This window comes from Spermophilus citellus (genome assembly GCF_964194105.1).
Source record: "Spermophilus citellus genome assembly, chromosome: X".
NCBI classification, from domain to species: domain Eukaryota; kingdom Metazoa; phylum Chordata; class Mammalia; order Rodentia; family Sciuridae; genus Spermophilus; species Spermophilus citellus.
Genome location: NC_138190.1, coordinates 82583485 through 82602894, shown reverse-complemented (window position 1 = coordinate 82602894; position 19410 = coordinate 82583485). Strand labels below are relative to the sequence as shown.

The following is a 19410-nucleotide window of genomic DNA, read 5'->3' as shown; positions in this document are numbered from 1 at the left end:
TGTTTTAATAATTTGGGATACCTTCTTTAGCTTCTCACTATTGCACATGTATTCTTTGAATAAGAAAATTCATTATGGGCTGGGGATGTGGCTCAAGCGGTAGTGCGCTCGCCTGGCATGCGTGTGGCCCGGGTTCGATCCTCAGCACCACATACAAACAAAGATGTTGTGTCCGCCAAAAACTAAAAAATAAATATTAAAAAAAAATTTAAAAAAAGAAAAAGAAAATTCATTATATCTCATTTTAAATCAGTAAAATACTCATTATTCATGCCTGCCATTTGGTAAAACCAAACATTAATAGTTTTAGCCTTTTATAGGTGAAAAGTCCATTCTAGTGTTGATGTAGTCCTCAGGGTTAATGCATCAATAATGTTTCTGTGTCTAGAGGCTTTAGCAGTAGGCTTATTTTCTAAAAAATACAAAAGGTTTAATTTCATATCTTTATTTTTCTAACAAACTATTAACTTCATAGAGAAATCCCACATGAATATTAAGATATTATTTGATTTTTGTTAATACTGTTCCAGTGAGCAAAAACGTATGCAAAATTTAAAAAGCTATTCAACATATATCAAATGTGTATTTGTAGTCTAGAAATACACTGCTGATCTCAATACATCAGCCTTGTATGTAAAATATACATTTATTCATCATATGTAAGAAAAAAATATTATCCTACCATATCTCGTGTACTAAAGAGGCAGTTATGATAGATATTAAAAGCACATATTCTAGAGTAAGAATGCCTGCTCTACTATTTCCTAGCTTTGTGATGCTGGACAAGTTACCTAACATCTGTCTCTTTCCTCATCTTCAAAATTGGAATAATAATACCTTTGGCATAGAGTCAGCGTCAGAATTAAAAGTCTTAGTACTCTTATAATATAAGCTCTCTGTACGTATCAGTCTTAAATTTAGGTGTCTGTATATCTCAGGTCCTGTGTGGAGGGGTGAAAGCTCTTTAAAGTCAAGGTTGTTTTTTGGTATGGTCCATGTTACTAAAGTAATCTATAATGCCATTTTTTTTTCACTGCTTGCTAATTGCAGAAGACTACTTACAATATTAAGTATATAAACTGATTTACACTTCAATATTGTGAGCGTTTTGGGGACTATTAGAAGCAAAACAACTTTGTTTTGGATGGGAAATTGAATTTATACTAAGTAATACCACATAACGAATATTTCTTTCTTAGGTTCTTATGCAGCAGGGATATGATGCTGCTTGTGATATTTGGAGTTTAGGAGTCCTTTTTTACACGATGTTGGCTGGGTAAGAAACTGATATACTCATGTTATTGTTTAAATCTCACCTATATATCTTTATCTTACAAAGAGAATAGAAAAAAATAACCTGAAGGAAAATCTTCCTAACATTTCAAAAGATTAAAACCACAACATACTGTATATGAGGTACTGTTGAGTTATAGTAATTAGAAAAGGGATTTTAAGTGGAATAAAAATTTTAAGAATAAAGTGTACATTTATATTGTAATTGTTTACATTGAGCGTATTACTTTTTAATGTTTTTATCTGATCATAAGATAATTGTATTTCAATAGGAACTTGCCCATTGAACTTATTGATGTTCATTTTTTAGGTACTTGAATTCTAGTTTTCCTGGCAATATATATTTAATAAAATTATACTTTATTTTATTCATTTATTTATATGCAGTGTTGAGAATCAAACCCAGTGCCTCACACATGCTAGGCAAGAGCTCTACCACTGAGGCACAACCCCAGTCCTAATGTTTAATTTTTTAAGGGGTACAAAAACATGCAAATTTTACATATAAAAATGTAAAATAATTGCTTTGAAATTTCACTTGGAATAGTGATAATTGCATATGTCATTGAATTTCATATAACTTTTAGATCTTTCAAGTTTATGCAGAATATTCAGTTATAAACTACAACAAATGCTCAAATTAAAGATAGCTAACATTTTCATATCGAATGCAGTCAACATTATTGGTTTTTAAACCATAGGATGTTATTTGAAACTTGCTGCTTTCAAATATTTACATCATGACTAAATGAGAAATTATGGTTTATATGTGTATTTAGCATTTTCTTTTTTTTTTAAAGAGAGAGTGAGAGACAGAGAGAGAGAATTTTTTTTTAATATTTATTTTTTAGTTTTCGGCGGGCACAACATCTTTGTTTGTATGCGGTGCTGAGGATCGAACCCAGGCCACACGCATGCCAGGCGAGCACGCTACCGCCTGAGCCACATCCCCAGCCCAGCATTTTCTTAATTTAATTGTTATATGAGGTAATTCAGACAGTATAGTCCACGCATTTGTAACTTTGGATCAGATTTCCAAGTCCCAAATTTCAATAGCATTTCACTTCCACCTGTTAAAATGGCACAAATATGATTAACTTTTTCATTCTGATTAATTTTTAAAAACAACTTTAACTTGACATTTTTTATCTTCCCATCCATGAGTAATTTGATCTACATAATAATTTTAATGTCTCCAGATTTTAATTATATTGATATAAATATTTAACCTTTTTATATTACAGTCATTAAAAGTATTATGGACCTATTCCACTAATAATGTTGATAAAAGTAAAATATTAATGAAAAATTCAACTAACACAATAAAAACATTTTAAATATACATCAATAACATTTCCCTCAGAGTAAATATATTTGTTTGCTTACTTAACCTAAGAGAATACAAAATGTGTGTTTTATTGTGGTATGGTTTTAAAACAAACTTTACTTGAAAGCCACTCTTATTTTTTTTTACATTGATTAATGGACCAAAGACAAAAGGAAAAAATGATATACGCCAGATTCTTAATTTTATTAAATACTTTATTAGGATTAGAATTCATTATTTGAAGTATACAATTGATATTAACATTGCAAGAATTAGATGATTATAATTTTCCATAATAAATATTTACATATAATTATATATTCATGTCCTCCATTATATTTATTATGCATGCTTGACTTTTATGTCTATTGAAATTATTTTATCAATAGCTACACTCCATTTGCTAATGGCCCCAATGATACTCCTGAAGAGATACTGCTTCGTATAGGCAATGGCAAGTTCTCTTTGAGTGGTGGAAACTGGGATAATATTTCAGATGGAGCAAAGGTATAAATTAAAAATGTATTATTTTGTTACATTTGCTAAAATCTTTAAGTTTTATCCTAATGTTTATTTGCAGAGTATCTGACATGTCATGTATTTCTTTATTATTAACATATTGTATCAATTAATGGGTGACATTGTGACATTTCTGTACATGCATGTACATACCTCAATCAGGTCCACCCTACTTTCTACATTCTTTCCCCCTCCCTTTTCACTCCCTTTTGCATGGGCCCTTTCCCATTCACTAATGTCCCTCTTCTATTTTCATATCATTTTTTTCCTTCCTCTAGCTTCCACATTTGAGAGAAAATATGTAATATTTGTATTTCAGAGTCTGATGTATTTCATTTAACATGACATCTTCCAGTTCCATTCATCTTTTTTCACATGAGTTCAGTGTTTTTAGGGCTAAATAATACTTCATTATGTACATATATCACATTTTTTTATTCAGTCATTTGTTGATGGGCACCTAGAATGATTCCATATCTTGGCTATTGTGAATAATGTCATAATAAATGTGGACATGTATATAACTCTTTTGTATGCTGAATTTTTTTCTTTGGATATATACTTGGGAGTAGTATGGCTGAATCATGTGGTAATTGTATTTTTAGTTTTTAAGAAACTTCCATAGTGTTTTGTATAATGGCTTTACTGATTTACTTTCCCTCCAAGGTGAATAAAGATTCCTTTTTCTCCATATCATAACCAGTATTTATTTATTTATTTATATATTTATTACTAATAGCCATTCTGATTGGAGAGAAATGGAATGTCAGTGCATTTTGAACTGCATGTCCCTGATGGCTAAAGATGTTGAGCATAAGCATTTTTTTTCATGTATATATTGGCCATTTGTGCTTTGTGTGTGTGTGTGTGAAAAGATATATTCAGATCATTGACCTATTTACTGATTGAATTATTTGTGCTTCTGTTGATAGCTTTGAGTTTACCTATTCCAGATATTAATCCTCTGTCAGATGAACAGCTGGCAAAGATTTTTCTCTCCTCTGTGGGATTTCCCTTCATTCTCTCTTTTGCTGTTCAGATGCTTTATAATTTTATGTAATTCCATTTGTCAATTCTTGATTTGTATGCTGGGCTTTTGTAGTACTATCTAGGAAATAATTTTCTGTGCCAGTATCTTGAAGTGCATTGCCTGTTTTTATCCAGTAGTTTTAAAGTTTTAAATATTTCATTTAGGTCTGTTACCCTTTTACATTTATTTTTGTACAGGGTAAGAGGTATGGATCTAGTTTTAATCTGCTACATATCGATATCCATTTTTCCCGGAGTCATTTGTTGAAAAGGCTGTCTTCTTCAATTTATGTTTGTGGCACATTGTCCAGAATTAGTGGGTTTTAGATGTGTGGATTTATTTCTGGGTCTTTAATTCAAGTTCATTGCTCTGTGTGCTTGTTTTTGTTTGTTTGTTTGTTTGATTTTTAATGCCAATACCATGCTGTTTCTGTTAGTATGGCTCTGTAGTATGTTTTGAAATCAGGTGTTGTGATACCTCCAATATTGCCCTTTTTGATTAGGATTGCTTTGGAAATTCAGGATATTTTTCAATTCCATATAAATTGTAGGATTATTTTTAGTTCTGTGAAGACTGTTATTGATATTTTGATGGGGATTGCATTGAATCTGTAGATCACTTTGGGTGATATGGCCAATTTAACAATATTAATTCTCTTAAATACAAACATGGGATATCTTTCTGCTTCTAATGTGTTCTTCATTTTCTTTATTCAGAGTTTTATAATTTTCAATGTGGAGGTCTTTCACCTCCTTAGGTTTATTCCTGGATATCTTATTTCATTTGGGGGGCTATTCTGAATGAGATTGCTTTTCTGATATCTTTCCTAGTGAGTTCATTATTGCTTATATAGAAATGTTACTGATTTTTTATTTTTATTTTGTATCCTGCTGCTTTACAAAATGTAATTCTAAGAGTCTTTTGGTGGAGATCTTATGGTTTTCTTAGAATCATATCATTGGCAAACATGGATAATTTTACTTCCTCCTTTCTTATTTGTATCTAATTTTTCTTTCTTGCCTAATTGCTCTGGCTAAAATTTCTAGTACTTTATAACACAAGAATTGGAAAAATGGATATCCTGTTCTCATTCTTGATCTTTTTTTTCAGTCTTATTGCTTTATTTTTCTCATGTCACCTATATTTCCATATTGAGATTAATGCATCTTTTGGGATGGCTGTATCTTCCACTTTTATTGAGGATCTACTTTCTCTCTATGGTATATCCAAAACACAGTTTATATTTTAACATCCATGCACCTACTTAATGTGATCAAAGTGCTTCATGTTCTCCAGATCAGTCTTTGGAGTCAGCCTGTGTATGTGAGATGAGGACCCACAAAGTGGTTTTAGGGAAGGGATGTCATCAGTTCATCTCCCTCCAGGCCCACAATTGGTATGTCAACATGGCAATGAGGACAAGATCATACACACTCCCTTGGAGCAAGTGCAGTATGGAGTAAGCAGCCAACTGTGCTGCAGATGTGTGGACAATTTCAATTTCTTTACAAGAAAGTACCATATGAGGCTGAGTATGGTGGTTCACACCTGCAATCCCAGCAATTTGGAAGGTTGAAGCAGGAGGATCACAAGTTCAAATCCAGCCTCAGCAATGTAGTGAGACCCTAAGCACCTTAGGGAGACCCTGTCCCATTTATAAGTAGTGTGATCATGTGTGTATGTGTGTATATATGTAAATAAAACCATGTTGTTTTTCTTCCCTCTCTAAGTTTATTTATTTTTATTTATTTTTATTTTTTAATTTGTTCTAATTACTTATACATAACAGTAGAATTCATTTTGATACATTATACAGAAATGGAGCACAACTTCTTCCTGTGGCTGAACATGGTGCAGAGTCACACCGGTAGTGTAATCATACATGTATATAGAGTAATAATGTCCATCTAATTCCACTGTCCTTCCCATTCCCACACCCTTTCCCCTGCCTTACCTCCCCTCTGCACAATCCAAAGTCCCTTTTCCCCCACCCCCATTATGGATCAGCATCTGCTTATCAGAGAAAACATTTGGCCTTTGGCTTTTGGGGATTGACTTATTTCACTAAGCATAATATTCTCCAGTTCCATCTATTTACCAGAAAATGCCACAATTTTGTTCTTTAAGGCTGAGTAAGATTCCATTGTGTATATATACCACAGTTTCTTGATCCATTCATCTATTGAAGGACACCTAGGTTGGTTCCATAGTTTAGCTATTGTGAATTGAGCTGTTATAAACATTGATGTGGCTGCACCAATGTAGTATGCTGATTTTAAGTTCTTTGGGTTTAAACTGAAGAGTGGGATAACTGGGTCAAATGGTGATTCCATTCCAAGTTTTCTGAGGAATCTTCATACTGCTTTCCAAAGTGGTTGCGCCAATTTGCAGTCCTACCAGCAATATATGAGTGCACTTTTTTCCCCACATCCTCACCAACACGTATTTTTGCTTGTATACTTGATATTGCCATTCTGACTGGAGTGAGATGAAATCTTAGTTTTGATTTGCATTTTTGTAATAACTAGGTATGATGAATATTTTTATATGTTTTTTGATAAATTGTAGTTCATCTTCTGTGAAGTGTCTTGTTCAGTTCCTTAGCCCATTTATTGATTGGATTATTTGATTTTTGGTGTTAATGTTTTCAGTTTTGTATATATCCTAGAGATTAGTGCTCTATCTGAGGTGCTATACATCAGTGAAAGAAAAATTAAGAAAACTACAATGCCACTGACATTCTTCACAGACCTCTAAAATTTATTACTCACACATATGGTTAAAAATGATGCATCACACCTCTTAAAATGGCTGGAAAAGAGTATTTTGAATATTTACTAAAGAAGTTTTGAAAATTTAAGGTGATAGTATGCTAATTCCTTGATTTCATATTATATGATACACTTTTTGCGACATTTATTTTAAAAAGCAGAAATACATTCAAGAGAGAATGTGAACTATCTCAGGGGAAATACATTTAGCGGGGTAAAGTAGGAAATATACATCAAGGGAGAATGCTGGCACATTTATGTAGTAAGAAACTTTGGAGGCTAAGCAAGGAGAACACATTTAAGGGAGAATATAAGCTATCTCCAGAGGGAAAGATAACCTACAGTTTTTTTTTTTTTTTTGTATATTGCAGCCTTGCTAATATCATTTATTGTAGTAGCTTTTATATAGATTATATCAGTTTTCTCTTTATTTATACTATTAGCATGTATTAATTATACAAAATAGTGAACATCATTGTGGCATATTTGTAGCATCATTTTTTCTATGTAGATGACATTATTTCTGATAAAGGTAGTTTTGTTTCTTTACAATATGGATATCTTTTCTTTATGTGAATGGCTAGAACTTCCAGTGTGGTGTAAAAGTGGAGAATGAGGGCATTCTTCTTTTATTCCTGATATTAAGAGAAAGCATTCATTTTTCACCATTAAGGATAGTGTTAGCTGTATATTCTACATAGATACTTTTACTTAAGTGGAATAAGTGTTTTCCTGTTCATTCATGGTTTAAAGAAAATTTTATTAGAGGTGGATGTTAGATTTCATCAAAGTCTTTCTGTGTCTATTGAGGTAATCTCATGGATTTTCTTTTGATTACATTGGCATACATTTGAATTATGTTGCTTTTCAAACGTTAAAAAAACCTCGTTTCCCTCCCAGGATAAACTTGATCATGAGTTAGACTTTATATATAGCTGAATTTTGTTTACTGATTTTATTTACAGTTTTAATATCTATGTTCATGATATTGATCTATTGTTTCTTGTAATATCTGTCTGATTTTGTTATCAGGGTAATATTGGTCTCATTATATGAGATTGGAAGTGTTTCCTCCTATTTAAATTTCTGGAACACTTATTTAGAACTGGAATTACTTACTCTTAAATGTTTTTTTATAAGTCATCACTGAAGCAATCTGGGACTAAAGTTTTTCTTGTTGTTAAGTCTTTAGCTTCACATTCATTTTCTCAAACAGGTATGGCTATTTAGATTATCTGTTTCTTTTTGAATGGGCATTGACATTTAAGGAATTTACTCAGTGTTGGATATATTTTCATAAAGTTTCTCATATTTCTTTACTTTTCTGTTCATATCTACAGACTCCATAGTTATGTTTACTTTTTCATCTATAATTATGTGTTTGTCTATTTGTCTCTGTAGTTTTAATGTTTTTTTTGCTTCATGTAAATTTTAAAGCTCTATTTTTACATAAATAAATATTTATAAGTTTTCTTCCTCTCATCTCTCTCATGAAGATAGATGGGGAAACAGGAGGACAGGGAGAGAAAGTGTAGGCAAATGCAGTTGACCAAATTATATTATGTGCATGTAAGAATATGTAACAATAAATCCCACTATTATGTATAATTATAAAGCACTAATAAAACTAAGTTTGTCCTCTTGATTAATTGTCCCCTCTATCATTATGAAATGGCCTTCTTTATCCCTGGTAATATTTGCCTTTGTTTTTGAAAACCATGTTCCCTTACCATATGTGTGTTCTTCCCTCCCCCGATAGCATTTTTATTTTCTATTTTTATAAAGCATAAAAATAAATTATGTCCAAAAAAGAAATTGCGATATTTTTGCAAGATGCATGAACTGAATGAGCATAATGTATATCAATTTTTTCTCTAAATATTTTTCCAGAGTTTAAAGTAATTATTTTAATTGACACATTGTACTTGTACAAAATTGCTTTTGTTCAATTTCACTCCAATCCTTTGAGATAGTTCTTCAGTTGTTTCTTCAAACAAATGTTTATTGTAGCAATCTGAATACATGAGGAATATCCTCTCCAGAACTCCATAATTCTCTCTTTCTCTGCTACATTTACTTCTCTCATATCCTGTCCTGCTAACTCAGTTTGCCTTAGTCTCTCTTAATTCTCAGTTCTGTCTCCTCAACCCAAACTTACAGGCTCTGACTAGGTTTCCTTACTGCACAGCAATCAAAAAATATTTTCAAGTTGGGGTAAACATAATGCTTATCTGATTTATTTCTCATCTCTTAGGGATCACTCACCTTCATTGACTATCATCTGATCTATTTTGTTTCATAAGATTTGTTTGTTGTTTTCTGGAATTGTAGGTGGTGGGTAAATCCAGCATATGGTATTTCATGATATTCCATTTTGGCAAGAAGCAGAAGTCCTTGGACTATTGAAATGCTATCCTTTTTGGTGCATTGTATTTTACATAGCAGTAGATTTCATATATCAGTTAAAAATCTTAACGTCAGATTTTTTTTTTTTTTTTTGGTGGGTACTGGGGATTATACTCAGGGACACTCACTACTGAGCCACATCCCCAGCCCTGTTTTGTTTTATGTAGAGGCAGGGTCTCAGTGAGTTGCTTAGTTCCTCACCTTTGCTGAGGCTGGCTTTGATCTCCAGATCCTCCTGTCTCTGCCTCCTGAGTCTCTGAGATTACAGGCGTGCACCATCATGCCTGGCCCATGTCAGATTTTTAACTGACACGTGGAAATATAAAGATTTTACATATTAGCAAAATGCTAAGTAATATTTCAATACATCTATACATCCATTTAAATCAGGATAAACATATCTTTCTCCTTCAACATCTATAAATTTTTTGTGTTGAAAATTTTCAAAATCCTTTCTTCTAGGGCTGGGGATGTGGCTCAAGCGGTAGCGCGCTCGCCTGGCATGCGTGCGGCCCGGGTTCGATCCTCAGCACCACATACCAACAAGGATGTTGTGTCTGCCAAGAACTAAAAAAAAATAAATATTAAAGATTCTCTCTCTCTCTCTCTCTCTCTCTCTCTCTCTCTCTCTCTCTCTCTCTCTCTCTTTAAAAAAAATCCTTTCTTCTAGCCTTTTGAAAAATACAGTACCTTATTGTTATCTATAGTCATCCTACCATGCAGTAACACAAGAACTAGCTGCTATATAACTGTAACTTAGCACCCATTGATAAACCTTCACCCATTTCTCCCTTTCATCTGTTCTCCTTGGCCTTTTATTATAACCACCGTTTTAACTCTGGACTTCTATGAGATTGACTTTTCTAGATTCCACATATAACAAGTGAGATCATGAGGCACTTGTTGTTATGTGAATCATTTACTTCACTTAATATAATGATTCTGGATCTACCCAGTTTGTAACAAATTACAGGATTTTATTCTTTTTCATAGCTGAATAGGGTTCTATTGTGTATATGTACTCATTTTTTTTATCCATTCATTATTGTATAGACAGGTTGTTTCCATTTCTTGGCTGTTTTGAATAGTGCTGCAGTGAACATTGGAATGCAGTTATCTCTTTGATATACTGAATTCATTTCCTTTGGATACCTACCAGTAGTGGGAATACTAGATTATATAGTGGTTCTATTTTTAATTTATGATCTCAATTTAGATGTGATTTATTGAAATGATTATCTTTTTTGCTGGAAGCTTTTAGCGAAGTTTATTGTGACATTGTAACAGTGGTCCATTTTATGCTTTAAATATAACCCTTGCTGCTTTGTCATGGCAACTTATTTTTTTAAATTTTATTTTAGTTTTTTATTCTGATTTGTTATATATGACAGTGGAATGTATTATAATTCATATTGCATATATAGAGCACAACTTTTCATATCTTTGGTTGTATACAAATTGTATTCACCCAATTCTTGTCTTCATACATGTACTTTGGATAATAATGTCCATCATATTCCACCATCATTTCTAACCCCATGCCCCCTCCCTGTCCCTCCCACCCCTCTGCCCTATCTAGAGTTTGTCTATTCCTCCCATGCTCCCCCTCCCTACCCCACTATGAAACAGCTTGATGCTGGTTGTTTTAATGAATCATAATAATAACCATCATTTATCAGGTGGTTAGTATGTGCCCGATATCTTTTTTAATATTCTACATATTTATTTATTTATTCACATCTGTTGTTTTCTTAGTAGATTGTCTTGTTTGGTTGTCCTAGTCCCTTAAACAGTTCCAGCCAATATTATCATTCTTTATAATCTGGTATTACGACTAAGAGCCTTTAGTTTCTGCTTTTGCTATTGATGAAAGGTTCATTCACAATGATGGTTTTCTTTATTAGAAAATGCTTGTTAAGGAGTTTACTACCTCTTTTTATAAAATATTTTAAGGATATTTTATTTAAACTGTTACATAATTTAGAATATTTAATATTTCATTTTGGGCTGGGGTTGTGTCTCAGTGGTAAAGTGCTTGTGATCCCGAGCACCACATTAAAAAAAAAAAAAAAAAAAAACAAGTAAACAAAATAAAGGTATTGTGTCCATCTACAACTATTTTTTTTTAAATTTTATTTTACTATGAGAGTATATTAAGTTCACAGTATTTTATTATGACAGTTCAAATAAGCATATTTATAATTACTCTGATGTAAAACTCACAATGCTATGATAGCATCTAATTGCTAACATTGGATTTATATTTTGCTTTCTTTAGTATGTTGTGCAGTAAGCCCCTAGTTAATGAGCGAATTAACTACATTGGACTGTCCCTTCTATTTTGTGTCTAAATACACATACTCTTGTACCATTGGGCCCGGCTTACCAGCCAAGTTCAGTAGCTCCTTTCTCCCCTTGATCATGTAGCTTATCCCAAGATTTTCCATATATATTTTTCATTTTCTTTTAGGATTTGCTTTCCCATATGCTTCATATGGACCCTCATCAGAGATACACTACTGAACAAGTATTAAAGCACTCATGGATAACCCACAGGGATCAGCTGCCGAATGATCAGCCAAATAGAAATGATTCATCACATATTTTTAAGGTAAAATAAACATACTTTTATGTGCCTTCTAAAACTTATTATCTATTGAAGCCATTGTATGATATTCACTAATTATAGGTATTTAATTTCTTAATATATCTTTATTTTTTAGAGTTTTTTTAAATTTTTTTTTAATAATAGCAACCATGTACTCTTCTTAACTTTTCTTTGCTACTGGCTTTCTGATGATAAAATTAAAAAAAAAAAGTCTTAATTACTGATTGCCTTACTTATAAGAGACACTTGATCTAGGAGTGATCTAAATGGTCACGTTTCATATGAAAACAAGATTGCTATTAATTCCTATATTATAGCCATTTGTTCCAGTTTCTGTATTCATAGACATTGAGCCTAGATATTGCATTTTAGTGTCTTAACAATTTTGCATTAGAAGAATGCTCGTTTAAATGAAAAATATACAAATAATCAGTTATTAATTCACCAAAGCAGATTCAGTGCATAGAATATACTCAGTTATTTTCCTGGGGCATAATTTTGCTCTAGAAAAATATAATGGGGAAATTTGTATTCATTCATTCATTTATCCATTTATTTATTTATTTATTTATTTATTTAATCTGAGATTATTACTCTATTCTAGGGAGAAGTTGTTGCCACATATTCTGCCCTGACTCACAAGACTTTTCAACCAATCCTAGAGCCTGTAGCTGCTTCAAGCTTAGCTCAGCGACGGAGCATGAAAAAGCGAACATCAACTGGCTTGTAAGATTTGCAGTGTTCCTCAGCTAAACAGGATGAAGAGGAAATTAAACATGTGGCTTTTTGCCTAATCTTATATCAATAGCATTGTTTTCTGCTATATTACTTGAATATTCTGTTTAGACCCTTTTTTTAAGGGGAGTGAAGTTAAAAAAAAAAAAAAAACAGGTCCACAATATTCATACTATGTTGTTTGTAGTCGTGTCCAAGTGTTTGTATCAGGAAATAATTGTAATCCACAGGTCTTAAAAACTTCTCTGCACATACATGTCTAAAATTCTTTTCAAGTAAAATTATTCTTAGTTTTAGTGGATTCAAATAATAATGGTTTAGAAATCATGCTTTTAGTGTAATGCCAAGCAACGTCAGTATTTTTTTAACATCTGATCTTGAAGGATAGGCTTTTTTTTTCTACAAAGAAAAGCAAATGTGTTGAAGTTTGTTGTGCATAACCAAAGGACTCCATTCATTTATGGCTACTAAATTATTGTCATAGTAGTTTGGTGCCAGAGCGAGATGCATTTATCCTAATATATGATATGATTGGTGCCAAAGTTTTTGTGGAAGAATTAAATCACCAGTAATGTGTGAGACAGACCTAAATATTTATCCATAAGTGGACTCATCTAGGAAAGGTTTTCATAAGGTTTCTAACAATTTACAACTAACAGAATTGTTGTACAAATGAAAAAATATCAAAAGACTTTATACTGGTGTTATAATCTTCCAAACAGGTCATAGTTAGTCCTTTGATAATAAAGTACATGGTGTTAACACTATCATGGTGTTATGTAACCAGACTTTCAAGTTCACTAATTGGATTTAATCATCATCTATCCCCTTTATAAATGAACTACACTGTTATTTTTCTGATTTCTATGTGCTTTGAGCTACAGTGTAGCATACCAATCTACCTTGAATCCTATGATTATATAGTTGAATTTGTATTGTAGTGGACTTGTGCTCTTAGCACATATGGTATAGTATAATGTATTTCAGTAACTTTAGACAGTGCTACATAATAGCTATGCTTTGAGAAGAAAAACTAACATTTTAAATAGGAGTAATATTAATCCTCTACAAAAAGGTTGAGCACATTTAAAAATCATATTTATAAAAGATATCTGGCCAAATTGGTCTTATTAAATTTATCATTCAGAACCACTGTCTTAATATGAATTGTTTTCTCTAAATACTGAAATTTAAAAAAATTGTTTGTGTTGTTGAATAAAATACCATTAGTACTACTACTACTACTACTACTACTGACAGAAAGAACTCATGAATGTAATTTGCAGGATATCATAGTTTTGTTTAATGAATATAAGTGAACTACTTGTGTGTGCTAGGTGTACTGTTTGCTGTGTATTTTTTTTCTTAATTCAGAGACAGTTGATTGCTGAGTATACAGTTTAGGCTAGAAGACATGTAACTTTGGTATTTAATAAACCAATTATACATCTTATCTTTATAATGTAAGTGATCTATACCATGCACAAAAATCTGTTTCTGGGTGTAATATATAAAAGTATGTGTTCTTATTTTGAGGTGATTTTTGAAACAATTAAAAAACATTAAAAATATCTAATACTACATGGAAATATTACTTAGAAGTGGTTAAATTGGTACTATATTTTGTGGCTCTTTATGTTCCAATTTGGCTTTTTTATTCTTTATTTTGCTTAATTACATTAAGTGCTTGCATGTAACAGTTTGTGTCCATATATTTATTTTCCTCTTGTCATTATCTTGTTTGTGTTGTTATGCCATCTTCTTATCAGAATTGATACATCAAACTCAGAGGTATAATTTCAGTGCTAAACTTTTCAGCACAAATATTATATCCATATATACTTTTCATGTAATAAAATTAAGGGAAGTGAAATTGAAAAATGATCAGAAAATAAACTTCCGGCTTTTTCTATTCAATGGTTTTTAAAAGTAGATGGTCAATTTTCAGTTAACATGTTCAAAAAGATCATGTCACACAGTTCCATCATGAAAGGAACACTATAAGAAATAAGCAGTGATCATTATGATTCCTCATCACCCAGTGAGGACTGACAGTCTGAAAGATACAAGTGGATATACCCAATAATTGTAAGACAGTTTTCTGCTGGAATATGTAAACATGCAAACCTAAGAACTATAGTAGTAAGGACAACTTTATTATAAAGGAAAGCTTAAAATGTACCCTCATTTTGTAGGAGGTGCCCAGCTAGGGATGCCTAATTATCTACTTTTTGGCTATAACTCTAACCATAAATTTAGATTTGAATGGAACATTTTTAATGAGACTTCTATAAATGCTTGACCAGCAAAATGATACTGTGGTTTCTAATAGATTCATGAATTATTTTACATTGTTTTTCTTTCCAGTTAATGGTTATTTATAATATTTAATGATATAGCAGTTTGAGTTTTTTTTTTTCTGAAAGGGAGACAATATTGAACTTATTTATTATTTTTCTTAAAGGAAAATACCAAATTTGCTCAGTAGATTAACAGTCTTTCATTCTAAGGCACATATTACCATGAATACACTCAGGAAACCATTTGCAAGAAAATTAGAAGTGTAGCACTGTTGACTGATTTTTGTGGGTAAAACAGTAGTTTCCGTTCTTTTATGAAGATAAAATTTGAGCCTGTTTTTGTTAGATTCAGGAATACCTAAACCTTGTTATTTGTAGTTTATTTTCATTGGTTACTAGATATAATAAAACATTTTTGTTGGCTCTTCTGGTTAGCTCAAAATGATTTCATGTTAGGCAACCCACAAACTTAATAAAAGATATTTGGTGTTTATAATATCTCCCCCATGGAAACAATATGTTAAAATAGTACTGCCCATGGACACTTATTCATACATATTGAATAGTCTTATTCTAATAGTAAGAGGCCTTTCATGGATAAAGAAGGAAAATAAAACAAAACTTACTTTACACTAGAAAAATTATATTTCAACCAAGGCAGAGTTTGTCTTTGGCACTCTACATTCTCTTTCTGCTGCTCTCCTACTTAAACACCTCACGGGGACTACTCCATCATTAAGATTTATCCTGTTTTCTGTGTGCCAAAAGGGCCTCAATCCTTTTTTCTTCCCCATGTCAGGACTTCCATTCCCTCAGAACGATTATTTTCAGCTAAAAAGTGAAATGCATGCTGTCTCATTAAATTACTTCACATTTTTCCAATATTGGCTAATAGATAATTGGCATTTTCTAAGGAATATGTCCACTAAACAGACAGGTTTCTAGTTTATAGGAGTTTCAGAAATTCTAACAAAAAGAAATTAATTTTAAATTCAGTTATTATCAGTGAAGTTTTTTTTTGGTGTGTGTGTGTGTGTGTGTGTGTGTGTGTGTGTGTGTGTGTGTGTAAAGAACTTACACAGTAGGTCCAAGGTTCAATTATATAATAAATTGTTTCTTTTTTCCATAGTACTTTCTGATTTTCAGTCTTCATTTTCTTTTACCATCTTCTAAGCTTTTTGGTAGTAATGAACTTCTGTTACAAGATAGTATGGAGAGAGTCTGTGATTGATGATCATTTCTGTATATGTTGTTAAGCCCATATTTGTATTCTTTTTTCTCAAAGTACATAATTTGTAACACAAGGACTTTTATACCTCCTCCCATTATATTGGTAGAGAATAAAAGCACAGAGACTTTGGATGCAAACTATCTATGGATCCCAAGTTTTTAAACACTTTGTCTAGATTTCAGGATGTATAAATCCTATTTATCATTTATTTTGCAAGAAAAATGCAAGCCATAATAGATATTGGTCAACTGCAATTAAACTGTTTTAGAACATGTTTTTTACATTCAAACACTTATCCAGGCATAGTTTAGCATTTATCTCAAGAACCGCAGCTGAAATTAGTAGAATAAATCAGTATTGTTGTTATCTGCCTTCCTATGAAGGAATGTAATAGCATTGATAGTGATTATTCACAACATATTAATCTCATGAATGCACTATTCCTAGTTTTAGTCTTACAAAATAGTGAAATCTCTCATATACTTCAAGTAAATTAATTTGATTGATTTACTGATTTGATTGATGGGAGGAAATGGAAGTTTATAAATCCTAAATTATAGGCATAGCTTTCTTTGAAATATGAAGCAGAAGACAAAGCAAAAGTACTTTTAGGATAGACAAATTTAAGCTTACTTATATTGTATTGGCAAATGATGCATCTTTCAATTATTATCTAGCAAGAAATTTAGCTAAATGCTTATATATACATACGTGTTTTTTGTTATGTGTATATGTACGTGTGTGTTTGTGCATGTGTGTACACACATACACAATTGCCATGTTAGGGTTTGTTCTGTGTTTACATTTCTAAACTCTGGATAATGGGAATCCTTGGATGACTGTTTTACTTTCTAGTTGTCTAGTTATGGAAACTACTCTTCAAAAGATTTATTAATTTTATGTGGGATAGTTTTAGAGTATGTTTAAATAAGTGCATTAGTTTTTTAATAATTTATATCATGACCAATTAGATTATTTACTTTTTTCTTTCCTATCAACTAATATTGCTCAGATCATATTTGATTTTTCTGTTTGAATACCTTCTCTCTGATATGGATACCTCTTATAGCAAAAATATAAGTTTTTTTTAGTATGATAAAATTATATTTAATGGCAGGAAAGCAGCCTAGTAAGAAACCATCATTTTTAAAGCTATATATAAAATCTTAATTAAACATGCAAATTCTAGCATGGTTTTGAAATGGAAAATTATATGGCACTAAATTCCATAGTACAAGAAAGGGAAATTGTTTTTTCTGAGTTTGATATTTTGTTGTTGTTGTTTTGTTTTTAGACAGGAAGTAGCATTGGCAGTTGTGAGTTTCATAGGCTTTATGCAGAGAGCATACTATGCTATAGAGACTTTAAAAAATGATTGGCCACCACTTCCCAAGCACTTTTGAATTTATATACCTACTTTCTGATATAGAAGTATTAATTTACTTCCTTTTGTTGCACTTCTCAAGATAGAAATGGTGTTAAATAGAAGTTATGTATAAATTTGATTCACATGTAGTTACAAACTTAAAAGCTACAATTGAAAAAAAGGACCCCAGTGTTCAGATAAATCTGTTTTCTCTTTTTGACTATTATAAATTTTATGCTATTATTTATCTTACAAATATTTTCTTTAAAGCACAGTTCTTTTTGGCATTGAAGTTTTGATTCATTGTATCACACTTTTCATCACATAAACCAAATCCAGTAGTGTATTTTTACAGTGTTTTTCCCTCACAGTGCTGCTAAAGAAATGGCTATCATTTTGAATATATAACATGCCAAAGAAGACATAAAATTTATATATTTTTTGTTCTTGTTAAAACTCTGTGAGCAACAATTATCAAGATATCATGTTAAATTACTGGCATTCTCTTGGTACTAAATAAAAAGGCTGCAACTTTCTAACATTTTATACTTGAGCTTGCTTGATCATTTACGGATATAAAATTTTCTGTCTGCTTTTATTAAACACAGATAATTGCAGAATTAATTAAAACTTGCATACATCCATCAGGAGCCAGATATAACAACTATCAGTATATTGCTTATTGGCCATAAACTTTAATATTTCCTGAACTGTAATATTTTTCGCACTTTACAATCATTTACATAATGTTCTTAAAAAAACAAAGGAATTAAATAAAATGAGAATGGAAACATAAACATAATTTTTAGGACTTATCAGGAGAATGCATTTGTCTCACCAAGTAAGTTAACCTGTTTTGTCCCATTGTCCCAGATGTGGCATGCCTATAAAAATTAATGTTATAATATATATTTATATAACAACAATAATTCTTTTAAATAATAATAATTCTTTTAAACTTGGAATCAAATAAAATAGGAGACATTTAGCCAAAAGAGAAGTCACACGTTTGTAGGTCATGTTAAATTATATATCAGGTATACACAAAATAGAAACTTGATGTGTAGGTTCTAAATTACGATTCCCACCTATTTTGATGCTCCTGTGTCAATTACATTTAAATACTCACAGAATTGAAAACTTGGGAATTACTGACTTAAGGTGAACAACCTTTTCTACAGTGAATATAAAATTAAAATCTTAGTCTCTATGTTTAGAAAAATTCCATTGATAATAATAGACATTTTAGCAAAACCATCACACATTATAGACCATGTTAAATTATGACACCTTTTCATACACACATATAAATTTGATTTCATATGTGGTTCAGAAATGCATTTGGAGCATGGTGATCAAAATCTCTATGTACCTCTCTTTTTTTTTCAACTTCTTAAGTAGTACACATCCTAGACCAGCTTTAGGATGTCTAAAAATTGCTTTCCCATTAGTCACTTCTTTTCAACTCTTCTTTGCTTTTGTTTTTCCATGTTTCCAGTTTCCCAATCCCATAGTAAACTATGTGGTTACCATTTGCATATCACAATACTTTTAGAAACTTATTCCTACTAAAATACTTTATTCTGCAGTTGTCCTTTAAGCATTAGCTACCAGAATAGAGAATGTACTTTTTGCTCAGTGGGTCCCTGAAATAATTTGGGCCTACCAGGCTAAACATGATTTGATTTGATTAGGTTGATTCAGAGGATAAGAGAGGTATATAAGACACAGACCACAATTTGTTTCCCCTGTGACTTTCCCAGTGTCCTCTTGAAGAAACAGATTGTCTGAAAATACTAGGGTTTTCTTTTAAAAGGAAAATTT

General features: G+C 31.5%; 1 protein-coding gene across 6 annotated transcripts in view; it reads left to right on the top strand.

The window, feature by feature from the left end:
• The window catches only part of RPS6KA6 (ribosomal protein S6 kinase A6), a 97505-nt gene extending 79397 nt beyond the window's left edge, over positions 1-18108 (top strand). For all 6 annotated transcript variants that reach the window (XM_081277837.1, XM_081277836.1, XM_081277835.1 and 3 more), the window contains 4 exons: positions 1200-1276; positions 3010-3127; positions 11817-11957; positions 12559-18108. In XM_081277837.1, the coding sequence (XP_081133963.1) occupies positions 1200-1276; positions 3010-3127; positions 11817-11957; positions 12559-12684 (462 nt within the window). In that variant the 3' untranslated portion in view covers positions 12685-18108. The remainder of the gene's footprint in view (positions 1-1199; positions 1277-3009; positions 3128-11816; positions 11958-12558) is intronic.
• Positions 18109-19410: the final 1302 nt, after the last annotated feature.